The following is a 21,980-nucleotide window of genomic DNA, read 5'->3' as shown; positions in this document are numbered from 1 at the left end:
CACTGGTGTGAAGTTTGAATAGAAGTGTGTAATATCACATGGTGAAAAATTTAGAGTTTGGGGTTTTGGAATATAGCAATATATGGAGGGCAAGGTGGAGGTTTTAGGGCGGAGGGTTTGTCCTTCTTTTTCAGCTTTTTCTTCATGGGTCTGGGTGTTATTTTGTGATTGGATAGAAAAATCCACATTGTGGGCCATGGGTCATTAGTTATTGGGTTAAAAGTAAAAATAATTTAGGTGTCTGTTCTTAATTGGACAGTTTGCCCTTAAAAGGCCTCGTAGAGAGAGAGATGTGGGTCCATTTTTAGCTTGTTGGCGTGAAGTGCTGTAGAACTCACTGTAGTACAAGATAAGAATTAATAAACATCCGAGTCCGAACAAGAAAATCCGTCTTGCTCATTTAATCCCAACTCTGTCAGGAGAAAAAAAAAAAAAAAAAAAAAAGATAAAACACGATAGGAAAAGGTCCCTTGCATCTTGGCTGGGGTGGAGAAGCTCCCCAGACATCCCAGCAGACCCAATCTTTTCCCCCACGGCTGAATTCTGAATTTGAAGCAGAGCAGCAGCTGAGGCTTGGACCCAGGTCAGGGAGGTTTCCTGACCTATTTTACCCAATTTTAATTTGATTGTGTGATTCCCTCACTCCACTGGGGCCTTTAAGGAGTGTGAAGATCCCAAGCTATCCCCAAGGCTTTCCTGAGCTGTCGTATCAATTCTGCAATATCGTGGTGCTATAAACAAATACAGTTATTGGCCTTTGCGTTTATGTTTTAGTTTTTGTACATTATTATTGATCACAAGGATTCTGGTAGAGTACAATTTGTAGTTCCTTTTAACTGCTTTTTGGTATAGTATAATCTGTCAGTTTATGTGTGCACCACATAGTTTATACAGATAAATATATATGTATTTACCATATAACTTATATAAATATTTATATAAATATATAAGTGTAATATAAATATATTTAATCTTAAGCCGTAATTTAATATTAAAATAAAGGCTATCTGATGTTAAAATGCTTTTATTCATGTAATTAACTCAGAGAATGGTGTAAGATAATTAGGTAGTTCCTCACATTTTGTGGACTATATCATCTGACTGATAAGATAACAGTAACAAAAACCAGAACCCAATTTACTGACTCCTCATTACCAGAGAGTGTAAAAACAGGACAAAACCATGAAATGAAATGAAACAAAATATATCGATTTAATCTGAAAGGTAGCATGCAGACAAGTCAAAGGTTAAAAGCAAGCAGAGATTCATGAAACACCTAAATTCACAGGAATATTTGAATATGTGCAAACTCTTATGAACATGCATGTACCCCCTGAAATGGAACAGTGTATAATGAACATTGTTTTAAGATCACAGTATGGTTTTGTGTTTTTTGGCCAATCACCAAAACACCCCAGCACTGGATTTTGTCCCTTTAATAAACTTCTTTAAAAGTGTATTATTAAAAAAAAAATAATATTATCCCTTAATAAACTTCTATAAAAATTTTAAATAGTGAGCCGTGTTTCTCACAGCGGGAATCTCTGTCTGATGGCATTCCCAAAGGTAACCCCTTAAATCCCAACTAATCTGGGAATTTGATTCAACAGTACTTTAGTCCTGGTTGCTGTGACAAGGGAAGGCTTCTGGCCACCCAGAAAAGGGATCCACCAGCGTTAGGAGGGATTTATACCCCCCTGCACAATTCAGTAAAATCAATCTGCCAACGCTCACCCAGCACATTTCCAGATTTTACGGCTCCCAGCATTATTTTGTTAACCTTGCTAGGGCTGTTTTCTTAACAAACAAGACTTTGCTGGGCTCCTGATTGCACAATTTGAGACCCAATTTACAGATTTTTGCGAGCGTTTCGATAGTTTTTCAGCGCTCCAGTGAGCGCCTTTGAGTTTGTGATCCCCTGTTTCACACAGGATCACTTCTAGGACTACTTTTTGCCCGTATTTTTACTTTTTGGGGGTAACTGCTCAGCCTCAGTGGATCAAATTCTGCTTTTAGGCTTCTGCTGTCCCTATCAATTCCTGCACAGGGCAGGCTCTGGAGTTTTTTTGGGGGGTCACAGTGATCTCAGAGCTCCTCCAGAACAATTCCTGCATTTTTTGCTCAGTCCCAGCTGCTTTGTCCTCGCTCCGGGACATCCACAGGGACATCTTCACTCTGGAGAGAGGGGGGAAGGTGACACTGTTATAAATTACTGTAGTTGTTGGCTTTCACTGTTATATTGGCATTTGAAAATTATTTTGATATAGTACAGTTTGTAACGACCTTCGATATAGTGTAATTTGTCATTACATGGCTTTATGGTTTTTATATTTTAATGATATGACATTTTATGGTTAATACCCTAATCCCAGTGTAGATTGTGTATTTTAGTGTGATAAATACTTCAGGCTCTCATAAAATATTAAAATAGAGGCTATGTCCTGTGTATTACAACATTAACTTTTGCAAAAGTAATCGTTGTTGTGAAGTAACAGCTGACGTCTTTATTTTTGTAGCTAACTGACAACAGTGAAATAGCTAATATTGAGTGAGAGCACCTGTAAAAATGGCCAAAAAATTTGTATGACAACTTTGAAAAGAGCCAGGCACTTTGAACTGACCCTTCAGCTACCAATAATCGTCAAACCACAGACCAAGGGGCCTCGCGAAGAAATGAAATGCAAAACTTTCCAAATCGCCTCTGCACTTTGGCACGCGCTCTGAGATCAGGGGTCGAGCTAAGCTGAAGAATTCTGGGGACGTGTGAACCCAAAGGAATGTTTGAGCGCCTATAACCACCACGAATACGCATTCGACCAACGCCACGCAAAAATCAATAAGAATTATTATAAATAACCGTGCGCATCTGGCCACACCCGCGCACCCAGCGCCGCGACTTCTGCTTTATCCCTTCTCAAAACTTTTAAAAACGTTCAAGAGCGAGGCCGGTTCGCCCCCTGCCCGCGGGGGATGCTCACCTCCAGCGATGCTCCGCAGCTCCTGCATCTCCTGCCGCAGCCGCTCCCGCAGCAGCTCCCGCAGCAGCTCCTGGCGCCGGCCCCGCGGGGTGACCCCCATGCGCCGCAGGGACCCCTCGGTCAGGAGCAGCAGAGCCCGGCCCGTCAGGGCGTGAGCACGAACCAGCTCCAGCCAGGAGCTCACCTGGGAGCCCGAGCAGAGCCCCGCTACCTGTGCGGGACGAGAGGAGAGGAGAGGAGAGGAGAGGAGAGGAGAGGAGAGGAGAGGAGAGGAGAGGAGAGGAGAGGAGAGGAGAGGAGAGGAGAGGAGAGGAGAGGAGAGGAGAGGAGAGGAGAGGAGAGGAGAGGAGAGGAGAGGAGAGGAGAGGAGAGGAGAGGAGAGGAGAGGAGAGGAGAGGAGAGGAGAGGAGAGGAGAGGAGAGGAGAGGAGAGGAGAGGAGAGGAGAGGAGAGGAGAGGAGAGGAGAGGAGAGGAGAGGAGAGGAGAGGAGAGGAGCCCCATGGAAGCTGCAGGGGTCAAGCTCTGTGCCGAGCACTGCCCTGGGTCGCGTCCTTGCGGTGATGCTGGTGGCTGCATCCCCGTCCTCGTCCCCAAATCCCTGCCTGTGCGGGTCTCCCATCCTCCATCCCCACGGATCCACGGGGGGATAACTATTCCTAACTATAATAACTATCCATAGGAATCCCCCATCCTTCACGCGTGGGGATCCCCCATTCCCTGCCCGTGGGGGTCCCTTAAATCCCCACCCTCGGGAGTCCCCGAGCCTCCTCCTGTGGGGTTTCACATCCTCCACCCGTCTGGGCACTCCATCACCGAGCCACGGGCTCTTCCATCCTCCACTTGTGGGTATCCCACATCCTTCAGTCCTGGGGGTCCCCAGTTGCGGTGTCTCAGGTCCCCATCCATGGATGTCCCCCCTCCTCAATTACCGGGGTTCCCAGGAATCCCGCGGTTGGCCGGAGGGGTCCCCAGCCCCTGCCCACTCTCACCTCAGCCTCGGGGCTCCCCTCCGGGGCTGCCTCAGCCCCATCCTGCGCCGGCAGCTCCATGTGGGGCCGGGGGCAGCTCAGGCTCCCTGCAAACGGGGGCTCCGTCATCGGGGGCTCCCCCGGACCAGCCCCCCATGTCCTGCTGCCACACAACCCCCAGCCCCCCACCCTGGCAAACAAACCTCCGTCCCTCGGTCCCTCCTGGGGAGGGACACGGTCGCGTTCCTCGATGTCACCCAGCCCGCACAAGGGGCTGCTCCCGGGGGTCGCGACAGTGACACGCAGGTGCCACCGGCCCCGGTGTCACCCTCCCGTGCCCTGAGCCCCCAGGTGCCACCGGCCCCGGTGTCACCCTCCCGTGCCCTGAGCCCCCAGGTGTCACCGGCCCCGGTGTCACCCTCCCGTGCCCTGAGCCCCCAGGTGCCACCGGCCCCGGTGTCACCCTCCCGTGCCCTGAGCCCCCAGGTGCCACCGGCACGACCCGGCCGGGACCGGGGACCCCACCCCGTTCTTGTCCCCCCTCCTCCTACCTCGCTCCGGCTCCGTGCCCAGCCCCGGGAGTGCCCAAGGAACCTTTGCCCCGGGCGTGTCCCGCAAGAACGATCCTGCCGGGATCGCGGGGACCCCCGGGCACCCCGAGAACCGAGGCACCTGCCCGGGCGGGGTTCGGGGCGGCTCCCCCAGCCCACCCCGTTCCCCCCAGCGCCTTCCACGCCCCACGGGAAGCACCGGAGCGGCTCCAGCCGATGGCAGCGAGGGTCCCACGGGCGGCGGCGACACCGGGGAGGCACCGGAGGAGCAGGGGAGGAGCGGGATGAGCCTCCAGGAGGAGTCACATCCCACACCGATATCCCACATCCCAATCCCACATCCCATATCCCACATCCCATATCCCATATCCCATATCCCACACCCCATATCCCACATCCCAATCCCCCATCCCACATCCCACATCCCACACCCCATATCCCCCATCCCATATCCCATATCCCACACTGATATCCCACATCCCATATCCCATATCCCACATCCCACATCCCATATCCCCCATCCCACATCCCACACCGATATCCCACACCCCATATCCCACATCCCATATCCCATATCCCACATCCCAATCCCATATCCCACATCCCACATCCCACATCCTACACCAATATCCCACACCCCACATCCCACATCCCCCAGCCTGGAAGGGGTTAAACACTTTTTTGTTTTAAGGTAAATTTGGGAGAGGTTTTTTTTTGTTTGTTTGTTTTTTTGTTTTTGGGAAATAGATTTTTTTTTTAACTGGTGAAATTTTTTTTGAAAGAAGTGAGGGAAGAATAACCTGTTTAATAGGTAAAGCATTTTTTAGTATAAAAATGAATAATATTATACAGTAAAACTTTTGTTGTTTTGAAGAGATTATAAATTTAGAAGAGATGTTATTTCTGATTTGTTGTTGTTTTTTGGTTTGTTGTTTTGGTTTTTTGGGGGGGGTTGTAGTTTGGTTTATTCAGTGTGTTTTTAGGTTTTTTTGGTGCTGGGAAATGCCACGGCCCAGGTTAAGTTTGGTGGATTACAGGTGTGAGTTTTTGGTGGTTTTCTGGGGTTTTTAGTTTAGAGTAGGTTTGAACAATTTTAAGAAAAAGGGAAAAAAACTACAGTTTAGGGAGCTTCTGCTTCAGTTAGCCAGAAAAACTAACTAAAAGCAAAGGAAAACATTTTCCTGCTGTTTACTGCAGACAACACAGTCTGTGTGAAGGATCTGATAATAAACTTTTTATAAAATAAACTGATAATAAACAGTTTCTGATAATACACTCTGCAGGTTTTTTTTTTTTTCCTCCCCCTCCACTTTTGGAACCAATTTTAAAGCTGCAGAACTCAATATTCAACACCAGCAGAAGAGACAATTGGGGATACAAGCATCACAAAGTCCCTCCAAACTACACCTGCCCTTGCCAGGAGGGGTTTAAGGTGACCTTTCTGACTCCCTGGAGAACACTGCTTTTGACCTGAAGCCTTAAAAAAAAAACAAAACAAAAAACCCTTCCAAATTTGAGTAATAAAGTTAAAATCACGAGTGTGTTGTTAAATAAAAAGTCCGTGCTGTCACACAGTGAAAGGTTTTTAATTTGAAGTTTTTATGACATAGTAATAAGTATAAAACAAAATAGAAAATTTGAAGTAGTGCCTCTTTCAGTACTCATCTTCCTTCTTCTTGGTAGTTTCAAATAGTAATTTCTAGTTGAACAGTTAGTACTACACTGAGAATCATAAAAATTTAGTTACTGAGTTAAAAGTGTAAAAAATACAAGTATTGTTTCTCTGTTAAACTGTTTCAGAGACCTTGTAACAACTAGATCAGTCTCCATTTTACTCACTTCTAGATGATGGCTAGAAGTGTTACTAAACATTCTGTATTTTTAATAAAAAATAATAAACAACCAAACCCAAAAAATCCATTTCTTTCCTGGATTTTTAAAACTCTAAGTAAAAATAAGAAACAACAACAAAAAAAAAACCCAAACAAACAGCAGTTAGAGCTGAACTGGATGATGATCCCAGTTTTCTTTTCCACCCTGAAGGATTCAGTGATTCTACACCAAGGCTGGGCCTCCCCTCCAGGAGAGCTGGAGAGGGACTGGGGACAAGGCATGGAGGGACAGGACACAGGGAATGGCTCCCATTGCCACAGGGCAGGGCTGGATGGGATACTGGGAATTAGGAATTGTTCCCTGGCAGGGTGGGCAGGCCCTGGAATTCCACAGGGTGGAATTCCCAGAGCAGCTGTGGCTGCCCCTGCATCCCTGGCAGTGCCCAAGGCCAGGTTGGACATTGGGGTTGGAGCAGCCTGGGACAGTGGGAGGTGTCCCTGCCGTGGCAGGGCTGGATTAGGTGACCTTTAAAAGCCCCTGCCCTCTCACAGCAGTTGTCATTCCATGATTTCAGAGAGCCAACACCTGGTACCAGCTCACAGCAGAGTCCCCAAAGCTTTTCAGGTGAACAGAGGGAAATAAAACAGCGAGACTGGGTTTTGTCTGAATTTATTGCAGTTCCATCAGTGACATTCATTTGTCAGATGCAATTTGCTCATTCCAACAGCGTTTGGACAGCATGGAGCAAACTGCCCCCTCAGATCCCAGCTCAGCCCCTGGCACTGAACCTGCTGCCCCAAAAATCTGCTCCTCCCCACAGCATTACCCCCCCTCTCAGCCCATCCACTTCCACTGCTTCACCTTCTCCTGATCTCCAAACTTTATTGCCCATAGAGAGCTTTGGAATAATTTTTCCTCCCCCGTGGGAGAAATCCTGAAGAGTTACCAGAGGGATCAGACAGTGACAAGGAGCCTGCAGAGACTCAGAGCCAGGTTAAGTGTTCCTCTTCTGGAAGTGGAATAGAGCGTGCTCATTAGATAAAAATTACTGGCTGAGTAGCTAAAAGGGATTGATAAAGGCCACAAATGCCCTCTCCAAGAAGGATTGGGTGTAGGATTTATTAGTGCATTGAAATGGCATCACCAGGCACAAGATGAGGCACAACTGTCCCAGTGCTGTTACTGGGGGTAGAGCTCCACGACCATTGCATGTCCCTGGGAACAGAGAGAGACAAAACAGCACAGAAATGCCTCATGAGCAGAGATGAGACTAATTGCAGACACAGGATCCCAGGCCCAGCATCAACAATATGAGCCACAGCAGCTGGACTCGAGCCCAGGTGTGCCCAGGTGGGCAAGAGGCCAGTGACCCCTGGGCTGTGCCAGCTTTGGGGTGGCAGCAGGGCCAGGGCAGTGCCTGTCCCCTGTGCTGGCACTGCTGGGACACCTCCAGTGCTGGGGGCAGCTCTGGGCCCCTCCTGACAGGAGAGCCCTGGAGGGGCTGGAGCGTGTCCAGGGAAGGGAACGGAGCTGGGGAAGGGGCTGGAGCACCAGGAGAGGCTGAGGGAGCTGGGAAAGGGGCTGAGCCTGGGGAAAAGGAGGCTCAGGGGGGACCTTGTGGCTCTGCACAACTCCCTGACAGGAGGGGACAGCCAGGGGGGGTCGGGCTCTGCTCCAGGGAACAGGGACAGCACTGAGTGGTGATGGGGGCACACAGAGGTGCCCGAGGCAGCTCTGAACACCCAGAGCTGGGGTAACCAGACAGGATTGCAGAGTCCCAGCACCATTACCTGCCCTCCTGCAGCACAGGCAGCCACCAGGCCGTACTGTCCCCCCTCCTTCTTCAGCCTGTGGGCAGCAGTGATCACCAGGCGGCAGCCGGTGGCCCCAAAGGGGTGGCCCAGGGACAGGGAGCCCCCCCAGGTGTTGAACTTGTCCAGGGGAGGGGCTCCAACCTGCGGGGACAGAGAGGGAACATGCTGAGGGACACACCCCATCCTCACCTGGCTGGAAGGGGGTCACCCCACCTGAGCCCAACACCAAACCTACAGGATGGCACATCCGGGTGGGTGATGAGGGGATAAAACCCCCCCAAAGGAGTTCCTGCTTCACCTGCAGCCCCTCAGGGAAGGCCTGAGCTGTGCAAGGACTGAGCCCTCACACTGTTCCCAATTCCCTCCTCTACCAGGACTGTGGCTCTGGATCTCCACCTCCCACCGACAACGGGAATAGCATCCTGAAGGAATCTCATTTCCCAAAGAAACTGCTTAAATTGGGATTTGCTAACCCAAGCTCAGGGAGCATCGCCGCTCCTCACAGGGCAGAGCCAGAGCCCGGCTGCTGCCAGGAGGGAGCCCAGGAACCCCAAAGTTTAATTGAACTGGAGAGAAAAGTGGGTCCAGAGGTGGTCATGGAGATGCTCCAGGGCTGAGCCCCTCAGCTCTGGAGCCAGGCTGGGAGAGTTGGGGGTGCTCACCTGGAGAAGGCTCCAAGGAGACCTCAGAGCCCCTCTCAGTGCCTAAAGGGGCTCCAGGAGAGCTGGAGAGGGGAAAAAGACCTGGAGGGGCAGGACAAGGAGGAAAATATCCAGACTGTGCCTTACCTTTGACTTCCTGCCCATGTAGTTCTGTGCAAACCAATCCGAGTCCATGGCTTTCAGGTTAGCCAGGATCTGCCCCTGCAGGGGACGAGAGGGTGACATTGGCAATAACCCAAGGCAGATGGCTCCAGGGAGCCAGCCTAGATTTAGAGCACTTACAGCAAAAGCCTCGTGGAACTCAAAGACATCGATGTCACCCAGGGTGAGCCCGGCCTTCTCCAGCACTTTGGGAGTGGCATAGGTGGGGCTGAAGGAGGGAAGACACACAAATCCTGCATCCACGTTCCCTGCCAGCACCATCCCCCTTTCTCCAGTCACATCCTTCTCTCTGGGCCCGTGGCCATGATCTCTGCCCGTCCCTCTCCAAGGGAAGCACAGCCCCCAGAACTATTGCTGAGGTGCCCCAGCCACGCTGGGGTGTTCCTGCTCTCCCACCTCCCCTCCTGCTCACTCACACCTCCTAAAGGCCTGAAGAGATGCCACGTCTTCCCAAAAACACCCCGTGGCAAGAGAAGGCTGTTGAGAGAGCAGGGGCTGTGGGGGGATGCTCTCCATCTCCACCTACCCCAGCAGCAGCTGGTCCTTGGGATCCTGGGACACGTACACGAAATCCCTGTGCAGGAAAAGGAGCTGTCAGCACCAGGGAGAGGAGAAGGAAACGGGAGCAGAAGCCACTGGAGCAGCTCCTCCTACCTCAGGTAGGCTTTTGGTTTGTATCCCATGGCCAGGGCCTTCTCCTCAGACATGATCAGCATCGCCGAGGCTCCGTCCGTCTGCAGGGGGCAGGGACAAAGCAGCTGGGTGAGGGGACAAGGAGCTGCACACCCTGCACACAACGAGCCCCAGAGCCCTCAGGCAGGGGGCACTGAACAGCACCAGAGCCTCCAGGACACCCCACTGTGACAGGGGCCCAAGGACTGAGTGGCTGCAGGGATGGATGATCACTGAGGACCAGCACACACAGCGCTGAAGCACTTCCTTACAGCCCGCAGGGACAATTCCCCCTGGCTTCACCCAGGTGACTAAAAGCCCTGCTAGGCCTGGGATAAGTTGGTTATCCCAAATACTCAGCTGTCCTTCCAGTTCCATCCCAAAACTGAGAATAATTCCAGAAACCACATTTAAAAAAACAAGAGCACCGTGGGTTTGGCACATCAAATCGTGGAGTGGTTTGGGTTAAACAACATCCAGTTCCACCCCCCTGCCATGGGCAGGGACACCTCCCACTACCCCAGGCTGCTCCAAGGTTTCAGATTTCATGTATTCTTCATGGATTTGGAGCTTTGTAGATTGTTAAATGCTCAGGCACAACTTCCAGTATTTCTCCAGCTTTCCTTCCCACAGTGAACAAACTCTTATTGATGCATCCCTAAAATATTGCTTAGTCTTGCCTGTTGCTTCTCCAAGGACTTTTCATTTTGGACCATGTAATCACAGACATGATAAAGGCAGGGAGAAGAGGAGATGGGGAGAAGAGCTCCCATGGGGCAGAAACCAGGGAGGAGTTACTTAATCAACTGCTCTTCCAATTGGATAATATTGGCTAGATGCTCTAACTGCATAATTCATATTAAATGGTACAAATCTAATTCAGGATGTGGATTTTTGCCACATTCTGTACCTGAAGGCTTTCAAGGAAAGGTTTGTTTTTATACTGTCATTCCAACAGAAGTTTGTGTTCTGTTTCCAGGCATCAAAACCCCCAATGTCCAGCCTGGCCTTGGGCACTGCCAGGGATGCAGGGGCAGCCACAGCTGCTCTGGGAATTCCACCCTGTGGAATTCCAGGGCCTGCCCACCCTGCCAGGGAACAATTCCTAATTCCCAGTATCCCATCTGGCAGTGGGAAGCCATTCCCTGTGTCCTGTCCCTCCCAGCCCCTGGATCCCTGCAAGTGTTGGATGGGGTTTGGAGGAACCTGGGGCAGTGGGAGGTGGGACTGGATGAGACTGAAGGTCCCTTCCAACCCAAACCATTCCAGGATTGTGAGAAGTTCAGACTAAACCCACTGATTTCAGCTGTACAAAGTGACCAATCCCAGCCTGGGACTGAATCCCTTGGAAGGATTGACCCTCGTGAAGCAGCTCCAGAGAAACAATCAGATCAGACATCCCAAAACTTCAGGGGTTTTGTTATGTATTTTAAAATTAAACAATCCAATACCCAAATGCACCAGATTACAACTGAATTCCAAGATACACCTGGAAAATCCAGAAAAAGTCAATATTGAAAAGTTAATTCCCAGATTACACCAGCTAAAGGAGGCAGAGGGTCAGGGGGACAGCTCTCCCCTCTGGCTGACAATGCTGGGAACAGGAATTACCAGGAAGGAGGAATTGGCTGCTGTGACTGTTCCATAGGGTTTGACAAATGCTGGCTTCAGTTTTCCCATCTGCTCCAAGGAGGATGGCCGGATCCCGTTATCCTTGGTAACTGTGTCTTTGCCTGATGGGGGAAAAAAAGTACATTTAAACTACAAAAATCAGCAATGCACAAGGATTTCATCATCAGGACTCCAGGGGGAAAAAAAAAAAATCAAAAAACTGTGGGGTTCAGGATAAGGAAAATCTGTCTGTGGCATCAGGATGTTTAACATGGTTTAAAATAGTACTTAGAAATTGAAGCTAGCTCACTTTCCCTCAGAAGACAGCAAAAACAAAGTGCTGCCATCTGTTTACTGGAAGGAAAAATTACCACGTGGGAAACCCAGTTGAGAAAAGAATTTAAATTTAGGTTAAAAAGCCTAAATGGAGAATTCTGCTTAAATCAGTTTACATTTATGGGCTGAGTTTGAGGAATAAAGAGCACTGGGAAAACCCAAATATATCCATCTGCAACTATGTTAACTGCTAACTAAGTCTGTTAAGAAAAAATACCAATAAAGACCACGTGGAACTGTGGATCTACAGTGGAAATGTCTCCAGGATGCCAATGAGAGCTCCCAAGTGAACAGGTATTGCAGCAAATTCTGATTCCTTGGGGGTGAGGGGGGACATCAGGACAGGCCATGGAATCAAAAGCTCTCCCCAAACTGTTTCAGCTCCCAGTGAGGAGTGTGGTGAGCTGGAACCTGCCACATTCCAGCACCTGAGTTTCCAGCCTGGGGTTTTGTTGGGCTTGGTGTTTGCTGTTGATATTTTGGGGTGTAAAGGTGGTTTCTCCTGCCTGGTGGAAGAGCAGGGGGATTCCATGTCCAACTGTCCTGATTTTCCTCACTCTGTCACCTCATTAGCACAGATGTGGGGTGGGCAAGGAACAATTTAGACAAGTGAGGACAGAGGGCAGGGTTAGGTGGGATATTGGGAAGGAATTATTCCCTGGGAGGGTGGGGAGGGGCTGGGATGGAATTCCCAGAGAAGCTGTGGCTCCCCCTGGAAGTGTCCAAGGCCAGGTTGGATGGGGTTTGGAGCACTCTGAGACAGTGGGAGGTGTCAGGGCTGGAACTGGGTGATCTTTAATACCCCTTCCCACCCAAACCATTCCACGCTTGTGCGTTTACACATTCAGACATCCCACTTGCAAACACATCCCTCCGCCAGCAGCATTCCAGGGACAAACACACCCTGCTAAAACCCAGCCAGACCCCCAGAACTGCTCCCAGCAGTGAGCACTGCTGGCTGTGGCACACTGGCACTGTCACCTGGCACTTTGAAGGGCACCACATCCTGCAGCAGCCCCTCATCTTGGGCTTTCTTGGCCAGCGTGTGGGAGCGCAGGGCGTACTCGTCCTGCTCCAGGCGGGACACGCCGAAGGCAGCGGCCAGGCGGTCAGCAGAGTGCCCCATGGTCTCACTGGTGGAGAATTCTGCCACAGCTGGGAGCTGCAGAGAGGGAGGGAAAGTCAGCACAGGTTAAAAAACCTCCTGGGAGCACGCAGAGCTGAGCCCCACGCTCAGAGGGTGCAGAGTGCCCCATGGTCTCACTGGCAGAGAACTCCGCCACAGCTGGGAGCTGCACACAGGGAAATCAGCACAGGTTAAAGAGAAAAACCTCCTAGGAGCACACAGAGCTGAGCCCCACAACAGAGTGTCCCATGGTCTCACTGGTGGAGAGCTGGGAGCTGCACACAGGGAGGGAAAATCAGCACGTTTCAAAAAAAAAACCTCCTGGGAGCAGAAAGAGCTGAGCCCCACATCAGAGAAAGGCCCTTTGTTAATTCAGAGCTACACAATTAACACACAGCAACCAGAGCACAACACACTCAGCCAAAGGTGTCAGAGAAACCATCTCTTCCCAAGATTTTGGAAAAAAACTGAGGGCCAGGCTGCTGCTTACTCCAGGGGTTCCAGAACTGTGTTCTCTTCATCACAGAGCTGTGAGAGCAGCTGCCTGTGCATTTAACAGGGAATCCATGACAAAGGGTGAGCAGACCTTTTGGGTTCAGCTCAAACACCATGACCTGGGACCTCAAAACTCCTGTCAGACACCTCCTCATCCAAAAGGAGAGCCCAGACGTGATTTTGGCCTAGTTCTAGTTCTTCCAGCAGCACACAGGAAATCCCTGCACGCATTCAAGTCTGAAATTTTCCTATCTTATGTGGATTTGGGATATCAGCCCTGTCACACTTAACCTGCACTCACACTAAAGGCAATGAGGTGGATGCAGTTTCCTTATGAAGAGTTTAGGGTGGGAAGGAGGGAAGTGCTGGCCCCTTTCCATCCTCACCACGTTGCAACTCAGCCCCCTGTGACCCCCAGGACAGAGCAGTGGCTCACTCTGCTCCCGACATGGCCCTGTGGATGCTCTTCAGGGGAGCTGAACACATCCAGCCCCTGGCAGGATTTGGAACATGAATCATAAAGCATATTTAAGATGCATTAATCAAATTCATACACTGAGGATATTCCTAATACTATGGAGGTTACTTCTATTATCTGGTAAAATTTCTCTGACCCTAGAATTCTTCTGACACTTCAGAATAATCTTTTTATTTATGGGGAAAAAAAAATCCTAGTTCTGTCATCTGTAGCGAAGTTTGTCCAGGAGTTGCAGAAGGAGGTTTTGAACTAAGTTGGGTTTACATGTGGGAAGAAAAAGCAGAGACCCATATGCTGTGAGATGCACTCATCAGTGTTTGATCCCAAAGCAGAAGACAGAGATGGATCATGGTGAACCCCAGGAGCCACCTCACCCATCTCAAATCCTCTCCATCGAGGCCAAAAAAATTGCCTGTTCACACCTTCTAAAAACAAATAATAAAAAATACCTAAATAACAAAAATACCTCTGGAGTAAAGTAGTCAGGGCGAATTTTGGAAATGAGGGAGAGCTTCTGGCCCAGGGTCTTGGCTCTGTTCAGGGTCAGCATGGTCTTCCTCATCTTCCTGCTGTGGCGGATGGGGACGTCGGACATGAGCTCCACGCCGCCGGCCACCACCACGTCACACTGGCCAGCAGCAATCATCCCCACGCCTGTGAGCACAGGGACACTGCCAGAGCAGGGACACAGAGCCCTGACACAGCCCTGGCTGCTCCTGCATTCCCTCCTCCAGCCCCTCATGTGACACAACTGCTGTCACTTGGCTCCCGCTTGTCCTTGTCCTACAGAGGACAGCCCCGGCAATTTGAGCTGTGTTGCTATTTTTTTTTAGCTCTGTTTAGGCTAAGGTGAAGATAAAAGGAGTAACTTGATCTCCATGGTCAGTCTTTACCTCCCAAATAAACACGGACACTGGGCAGAGATGCTGCTGCAGGTCTACAGCAGACACTCAGTTCCTGTTGTATTTTGTTGGCTAAAAACCTTCCACAGAATCACTGAGGTTGGTGAAGACCTCCCAGACCATCAAATCAAACCTGTGCCTGATCCCCTCCTTGTCCCCAGCCCAGAGCACTTAGTGCCACATCCAGGAATTCCTGGGACACCTCCAGGGATGGGCACTGCAAAGCTCCCTGGGCAGCCCCTGCCAAGGCCTGAGCACCCTTTCCATGGAGAAATTCCTGCTGCTGTCCAAGCTGAGCCTGCCCTGGCCCAGCCTGAGGCCATTTCCCCTTGTCCTGTCCCTCTTCCCTGGAGCAGAGCCCGACCCCCCCTGGCTGTCCCCTCCTGTCCCCTCTGTTGTGCAGAGCCACAAGGTCCCCCCCGAGCCTCTTTTTCTACAGGCTAAATATTTCAATTTTTCCTTCTATTCCAGCATCTCTTCAATTGTTTTTTTACACTCACAAGCAGTGCAAGTTGAATAAGGGCTGTTAAAGAATTCCCAAGCTCCCTCTCGACCCCACAGCTTGTTTTTCCAGCCCACATACCTGTGGTCATGGCCTGGTTTGAGGAAATGCAGGCCATGGTGACAGTGTGGGCAGGAGTTTTGTCGGAGAACCCTGCTCCCAAGGCAGCCTACAACAACAAGAGTGGTTGTTAAACCTACAGCTCCTGCTCCCAGCTGCCCCTGCCCAGCACAGCTTGCCAGGTGGAGCTGAAGGCAGAGACATGGAGTTCTCATCCAGTTAATTATGGCAGCAGTTCTTCCCCTCCCCAGACTCAGGAGCTGAGGTCGCTGCTCGTGGCTGCCCTGAGAACAGTCACTGCCCCTCCATGTTGTTTAATAAAAAAACAAACTCATCATACCCCTCACATTTAAAAAAACACATCAAAAGAACCTCCAACTACTCAACATCATCTTTGCTTCACCCTACTGGCAAAGGCAACGTGTGAAAGGGGTGACTAGCCCACTCAGCAAAGGCACTGTGGCTTCACAGGTAGCAGCAAACTGCAGAGCAGTGACTCATGTGAGCAGCCCAGAGCAGCTCCCAGGGACCTTCCCTACTTGGGATGTGGCCAACTAGTTGAAAGTTCAGCAATTGTTCCCAAGTTAAAATTACCCTGCAGGCCCATCTGACTGGCAGGTGACCAAAGGCAGGAGGCTGAGGCTGCACAGGGAGCCCAGGGTTACGTCATGGATTTATCCAGGTGCAGAGCACAGCAGAGGCTCCAGGTCAGCAAAGATTGCCTCTCACATGACTCCAGAGGATAATTCAGGAATTATCTCTGGGGATAATTCAGGAATTGTGTTTTCTGACTGCTGGAACAAAGGGCAGCAAAGCTGCTCTGCTTCAAATCTTGTGAATGCTGTGTCCGAGCAGCCAACTCAAATAAATACATAAATACCACAATAAAGCATATCCTCACAGCACACTCTGCTCCTCCCAGGATATTGGGAAAGCCAGTGATCAATCCAACTGGTATTTAGGAGCTGAGGGATCAGCAATCCTCAACAAAACCTTTCCTTGTAGGGAAGGGTCAAGCAGAGGCTTTACAGCATTGAAATGTGAAAATATGATTAAAAAAAAAAAAACTATGCTAAATGAGAACTGTGGCATATTTCTGGAGGCAGAGAAACACAAAATCATTTTCCTTAGAGTCCAAGGAACTCATTTAACAGACAACTACTTCATACTCTCAGATCATGTATGAGCAAACAGTAATACTGGGAGTTCATTTTTAGCAAGGATTTGCATCTTCAGAGCAGCTGCAGAAATGAGAGCCCCAGGAAAACGCTGCACAGAACCCACCTCTCTGGCAACATTACTGGTTTTCACCTCCTGGATAACTGTGCCATAAACAATGTAATCAACAACATCCCTTGGGACACTGGTCCGGGTCAGCAGGCCCCTGAGGAGAGGATCAAAACAAAGGGAATGTGGATGCATCACATTAATAAAAAAATCTCTCCAATGTCTCCTTCCTGCCAGCTTGGCTGGAGAACAAGGCAACGACAGAGCCACAGCTTCTGTCCCCACCCCAGAAGAAATCTCATATGCATGTGGCCAGTGCAGCTGATTATGGGCTGCAAACAATCATGGTGATAATTTCACTGCAAATCATTACCTTACACCCCTCCTTTCACAAAATGGTTCAAAAAAAAAAAATCATCAAATCCTGGAATGGTCTGGGTGGGAAGGGACCTCAGAGCTCATCCAGTGCCACCCCCTGACATGGCAGGGACAATTCCACTGTCCCAGATTGCCCCAAGCCCCATCCAGCCTGGCCCTTGGACACTTCCAGGGATGGGCCAGTCACCTCCTGGCTTCTCAAAGCCTTCTCTCTTCTCCACAGCACTTTGCTCTGCCTCTCAACAAAACAAATCCACTGCTCATGACCCTCAGAAGAGTTACAGAATTAGCACAATATCCTTCCTGTCATCTTATTTCCCATGCGTTGCCCAGGTTGCTTTCCCCAACAGATGTGAGCATACCTCAACAGCAGCTCTGATCTGTGTGTGTCTGGAAAACTACAGCTGGGAATTAAATTCACTACAATTCGTCACCACCACCATCTCTTTGCATCAACACAAATCTATTGAAAACCCCAACAACACAAACCCTACTGCTTAAGCCACACACTAATGTGGAGAAATGGAAAAATAAAGCACCTGAGCTGCTCAGAGCCAAGACCACAGACTTGGCTCTGCAACCCTGAAAGCTCAGCTGCTTAACAAGAATTCTGAGCCCTTTCACTGTTCCATTTACTTACTGCAGTGCTGCTCTGGCTAAGTCATGTGGCATCAGATCAGCATACCTGCAAGAAGAAAAGAAAAGGAGGAAACTCAGAGGTGTGAGAAATCAGTGCAGAATTCTCAGTACAGAAATCAGGACAGAGCTCTCCTGTGAGCACAGAGCAGCAGCAAGAACTGGGGATGGAATCAGAAATGCTCCACCGTGCTTCTCAGCAAACATTTCAAGCAATCACAGGTTGGGTTGGGTGGGAAGGACCTTAAATCCCACCCAGTGCCAGCCCTGCCACGGCAGGGACACCTCCCACTGTCCCAGGCTGCTCCAGCCCCAATGTCCAGCCTGGCCTTGGGCACTGCTAGGGATGCAGGGGCAGCCACAGCTGCTCTGGGAATTCCACCCTGTGGAATTCCAGGGCCTGCCCACCCTGCCAGGGAACAATTCCTAATTCCCAGTATCCCATCCAGCCCTGCCCTGTGGCAGTGGGAGCCATTCCCTGTGTCCTGTCCCTCCATGCCTTGTCCCCAGTCCCTCTCCAGCTCTCCTGGAGCCCCTTCAGGCCCTGCCAGGGGCTCGGAGCTCTCCCTGGATCCTTCTCCTCTCCAGGTGAGCACCCCCAGCTCTCCCAGCCTGGCTCAATCACTGCACTAAACCCAGAGGAGAGCAGCAGGGATCAGGTAAAGAAATCCTTTCTCCATCAGGTGTGGCTCTAGCTCAGCTGTGCACTTGGTGGCACAAAAGTCCAACAAGAAGAGCCCACAGCAGATTCTTGGCCCCTGTCCTGCCAGTTTTGTGAACCTTGTTGCTTCATCTGCTGTAGATTCTCCAACTGCTTCCTGCAGCCACGCTCCACAAATCCTTACTCTTCCCAATATTCCTTCACAACCTTCTTCAAAACACATTTTTGCACTAAATAACTGCAGCAGCCCAACTCAGGGCACCTCCTGAGCCTTTAGGCCCAAGAATAACTTCACATTAAAATAAGCAAGTGAATTTTTTCACAGAAAGAGTTGAGTATTACCCAAGTCAGGAGGTGCTTTCTGTGTTTGACTTCTCTTGGATACTCACGAGGTGCCAGACTGCAGAAAGGGAATGCGGACACCCTCCACCACCACCACATTCTTCACCCCAGTTTTGCCCAAGCTCTTCTTAGTCTTGGGCTGGGCTGTGAAGAGAGAAGTGATGGTGACAAGAATATCAGAAATTTTCATACAAACCCCGCAAAAATGTCTAGAAAAATAAAGACAATTGTACTCTTTTGAAGTGAAAGGCAGGGGAGGTAGGACACCAGAGTTGGGATCTTGGAATGGTTTGGGTAGGAAGTGTCACCCCCTGCCATGGTAGGGACCCCTCCCACTGTCCCAGGGTGCTCCAAGCAGGCCTGGAACACTTCCAGGGATGGGGCCTGTAACCTCACCGGGTGATTCACAGCCAGGAGCTTCTTCCTAACGGGAAGAAATTCCTCAGTGGGAGAAATTCAAGACAAGGGATGTCATGATCCAGCATCGTTCCACAGGCCACTGCCAGCATGAAACTCCAGCACTGCCTGGAGCCTCCTTCAGGCTCTTCCCAAAGCCCAGGGGATGATGGGGAGCTGCTGTCCAGGCCTGCTCCCAAAATCCCAAAGCATGAGTCACCTGAGCAACCCCCACAGTGAACCCAGAGCAAGGATCACCCCAACCACTCATCGTGGACTGGGACTGAAAACTGGGAATGGCCGCTGGAAACCAGAAACAGACTGGGAATGGCCGCTGGGAGCCACAGGCAGACTGGGAATGGCCGCTGGGAGCCAGAAACAGACTGGGAATGGCCGCTGGGAGCCAGAAACAGACTGGGAATGGCCGCTGGGAGCCAGAAACAGACTGGGAATGGCCGCTGGGAACCACAGGCAGACTGGGAATGGCCGCTGGGAGCCAGAAACAGACTGGGAATGGCCGCTGGGAACCAGAAACAGACTGGGAATGGCCGCTGGGAGCCAGAAACAGACTGGGAATGGCCGCTGGGAGCCAGAAACAGACTGGGAATGGCCGCTGGGAGCCAGAAACAGACTGGGAATGGCCGCTGGGAGCCAGAAACAGACTGGGAATGGCCGCTGGGAACCAGAAACAGACTGGGAATGGCCGCTGGGAACCAGAAACAGACTGGAAATGGCCGCTGGGAACCACAGGCAGACTGGGAATGGCCGCTGGGAGCCAGGGCACTCAGAGGATGAGAGAACTCTGCTGCAAACACTGGTCTGCCTGAAGTTTTTCTTGCTTCCATCTTTTCAGGAACACCTGAACCACTCTGCACCATTTCTAAGATTTAAGTGGAACAAGACTCTGGGAAAGGGAGGCAGCTTCCAAAGCAGCCTTGTCTAGCACAGACCCACTGACTCCTGAGGTTTTCCCCTTACCACAGACCCACTGGTTCCTGAGGTTTTTCCCTTACCTGCAGCTTGGAACTGCGAGGAGCAGCTGAACGACCGAGCAACTGGAAAACAAGAAAGGGGGAAAATGCCCCAAAAATGTCAGAAACAGTTCTGTTCTCTGCAAGAAGGGTTAAAAAAAACCAAATAACATCACTGTTAGACACCTGTGGAGTGTTGGGTGGTTTATTCTGTTCAGAAACTTGCCATTAGCTCAAGACTTCTCCCAATATGATACCAGGAATGGACAAACAAGGCAACAATGTAATTAGGGATTAAAAAATCAACATTGTCAGCCTTTTGAAGGTGAGAACAGCACAGATTCAGATCCCAGCACCCCTTCCAAACCCAGCACTTCAACCAGTGAAAGTTAAAGATACTCACAGGCCCCGGCAGCCCAGGCTGAGGACACCGGCAGGTTCCGCAGGGCAGAGCTCAGCATGGAACTCATTTTGGAATCTAGGGAAAGGCTGAGCTCAGTCCAAGCTGCTCTGTCTGGAGCAATCCCAAGGGAAGTGACCTGCCTGCCTCACACAGAGCCAGAAATTGAGGGGCAGACACCCCAAGGGCAGCAGCAGCACAGGGAATCACCTCCCACCACGTCGGACCAGGAGGAGCCTGAGTTTGCAGATGTGTCTGTGAATAAATAGTGCCCAGTGAGCTTCTCAATTCCCTCACAGGAACTGCTCCATCACTTCCCACTGGAAAATTGTCCCAGTGCCCAGGCAGCCCTGCTGCCAGCAGCACCTCCTGACGCGGTGTCCTTGGCACCCCTGCCCCTCGTTAACCCCTGGTGCCAGCCTGAGGAGCTCCTGCTGTGCATCCCCGAGGCAAACACAGCCAGTTCGTGTCCTCCACCCCCAAAAATCCCTCTGCAGCTTCACCAAAGCTCACTCCAAAATCAGGTTTCTCTATAAGCAAACCCTCATCCGCACACTTTATTGCCCAGGGGTCGGGATGGCCCTCACAGCTCCAGGTCTTTGGTTGAGCAGTGCCAACATTCACATCACGCTTTGGGGGTTCAAATCCTAGCACTTTCTCTCCCGAGCACAAAGTTTTTCCATGGAGGGCCACAGGAACACACACAGCCCCAAACCCAGCCCTCTGCAGCTCCCCAAAACCCAGCACAAGCTGCCAGTCACCCCCTTTGACATCTCCCAGCTGCAGCATTCCTCCCTTCCCAGCCCACAAAATAGAGCCAGGCTCCTCCTGCCAACAAAGATCCCAAAACCAGACCTTTCCAAGGCATCCTGCTCCTCCTCCACCAGTGCTGACCTCTCTCTCTCCACACCCGATTGAGGCTTTTCCCCAAATTTTCCCTGCCCAACTGACAGAAGTTTCTCCCAGGTGTAACCTCCACCCGTTCTTGCTCCCCCAAAACATCCCAAACCCCTTCACTTTCGGCAGCCAGGGCTCCCCTGGCACCCCAAATCACCAGAGCAAAGCTCCTCCCAGAGCCTGCAGGATTTGCTTGGACTCCACAACTGAGCTGCACTCCGTGATCTTCAGGGATTTCTTCCAGCTCGGGATAATCCACAATTTCATGAACAGCCCCTATTCCCTTCCCGTCTCCACACACCCCTGACCTTTCACACCGCAGCACCGCCATCCCCACCCCGGCACTGGCGGTGCCCACCGCTACACCCCAACCACAGACGTGCTTCTCTGAGCCGCCCTCAAAATCCCCTCGTCCATCCGGGACCGACTGCTCGATCCCTTACATCCACCCAGGACTGACCCCCCGGGCCTTCCTCACCCCTTCCCAGCATCTCCCGACCACCTGGAACGAATCCCCCGATTCCCCTCACTGCTCCCCCGCCCATCTGGGACCGACCCCCGGATTCCCTCCATCCTCCCCCGAGCACTGAGCACCGACCCCCGACCCGCCTACCCCTAACCCCCACCCCTTTCCCCGGGACCGACTCCCGACTCTTCTCACCCTTCCCGCACGCCCGTCCATGAAGGACAGAGCGCTTATCCGCCCTGTCCCCTCCCGTCAGCCCCGGCCCGCCGCCACCGCTCACCTCGGCCCTCACCCCGCTCTGCCGCCCCGAGCGCCGCCACTCACCAAGGGCCCCGCGGCCCCTCTCCCCCTCCGGGCTGCCCGCCGCATGCCTGACCCACCCCGCCCCATCTACAGAGGCTCCGCAGCCCCTCCCCGGCCTCTCCCGCAATCCGCTCCCGCTCGGCGCGGATTGAA

The 21,980-nt window shown here is 51.3% G+C and overlaps 1 protein-coding gene across 4 annotated transcripts; it reads right to left on the bottom strand.

The window, feature by feature from the left end:
- Positions 1-6,875: 6,875 nt before the first annotated feature.
- On the bottom strand, positions 6,876-21,856 carry HADHB (hydroxyacyl-CoA dehydrogenase trifunctional multienzyme complex subunit beta). 4 transcript variants are annotated; one of them, XM_062489575.1, is made up of 16 exons: positions 21,805-21,856; positions 20,165-20,416; positions 19,804-19,845; positions 18,442-18,538; positions 17,396-17,440; positions 16,435-16,534; positions 15,172-15,259; positions 14,153-14,340; positions 12,569-12,749; positions 11,252-11,373; positions 9,623-9,702; positions 9,495-9,542; positions 9,089-9,176; positions 8,933-9,007; positions 8,121-8,285; positions 6,876-7,545 (listed from the first exon to the last, which is right to left on the bottom strand). In XM_062489575.1, exons 2-16 carry the CDS (start codon positions 20,229-20,231, stop codon positions 7,510-7,512), a joined length of 1,422 nt encoding a protein of 473 aa, XP_062345559.1. In that variant the 5' UTR covers positions 20,232-20,416; positions 21,805-21,856; the 3' UTR covers positions 6,876-7,509. The 4 variants fall into 4 exon arrangements, with proteins under 4 accessions (XP_062345559.1, XP_062345560.1, XP_062345561.1 ...); XM_062489576.1 differs by lacking the exon at positions 21,805-21,856 and adding an exon at positions 21,216-21,335; XM_062489577.1 differs by lacking the exon at positions 21,805-21,856 and adding an exon at positions 18,764-18,785 and having other exon boundaries at positions 18,442-18,533; positions 19,818-19,845; positions 20,165-20,871.
- Between the last annotated feature and the right edge of the window lie 124 nt (positions 21,857-21,980).

This window comes from Cinclus cinclus, chromosome 3 (genome assembly GCF_963662255.1).
Source record: "Cinclus cinclus chromosome 3, bCinCin1.1, whole genome shotgun sequence".
NCBI classification, from domain to species: Eukaryota; Metazoa; Chordata; class Aves; order Passeriformes; family Cinclidae; genus Cinclus; species Cinclus cinclus.
Note: the sequence above shows the minus strand (reverse complement) of the source record. Positions and strands in the feature narration are given on the sequence as shown.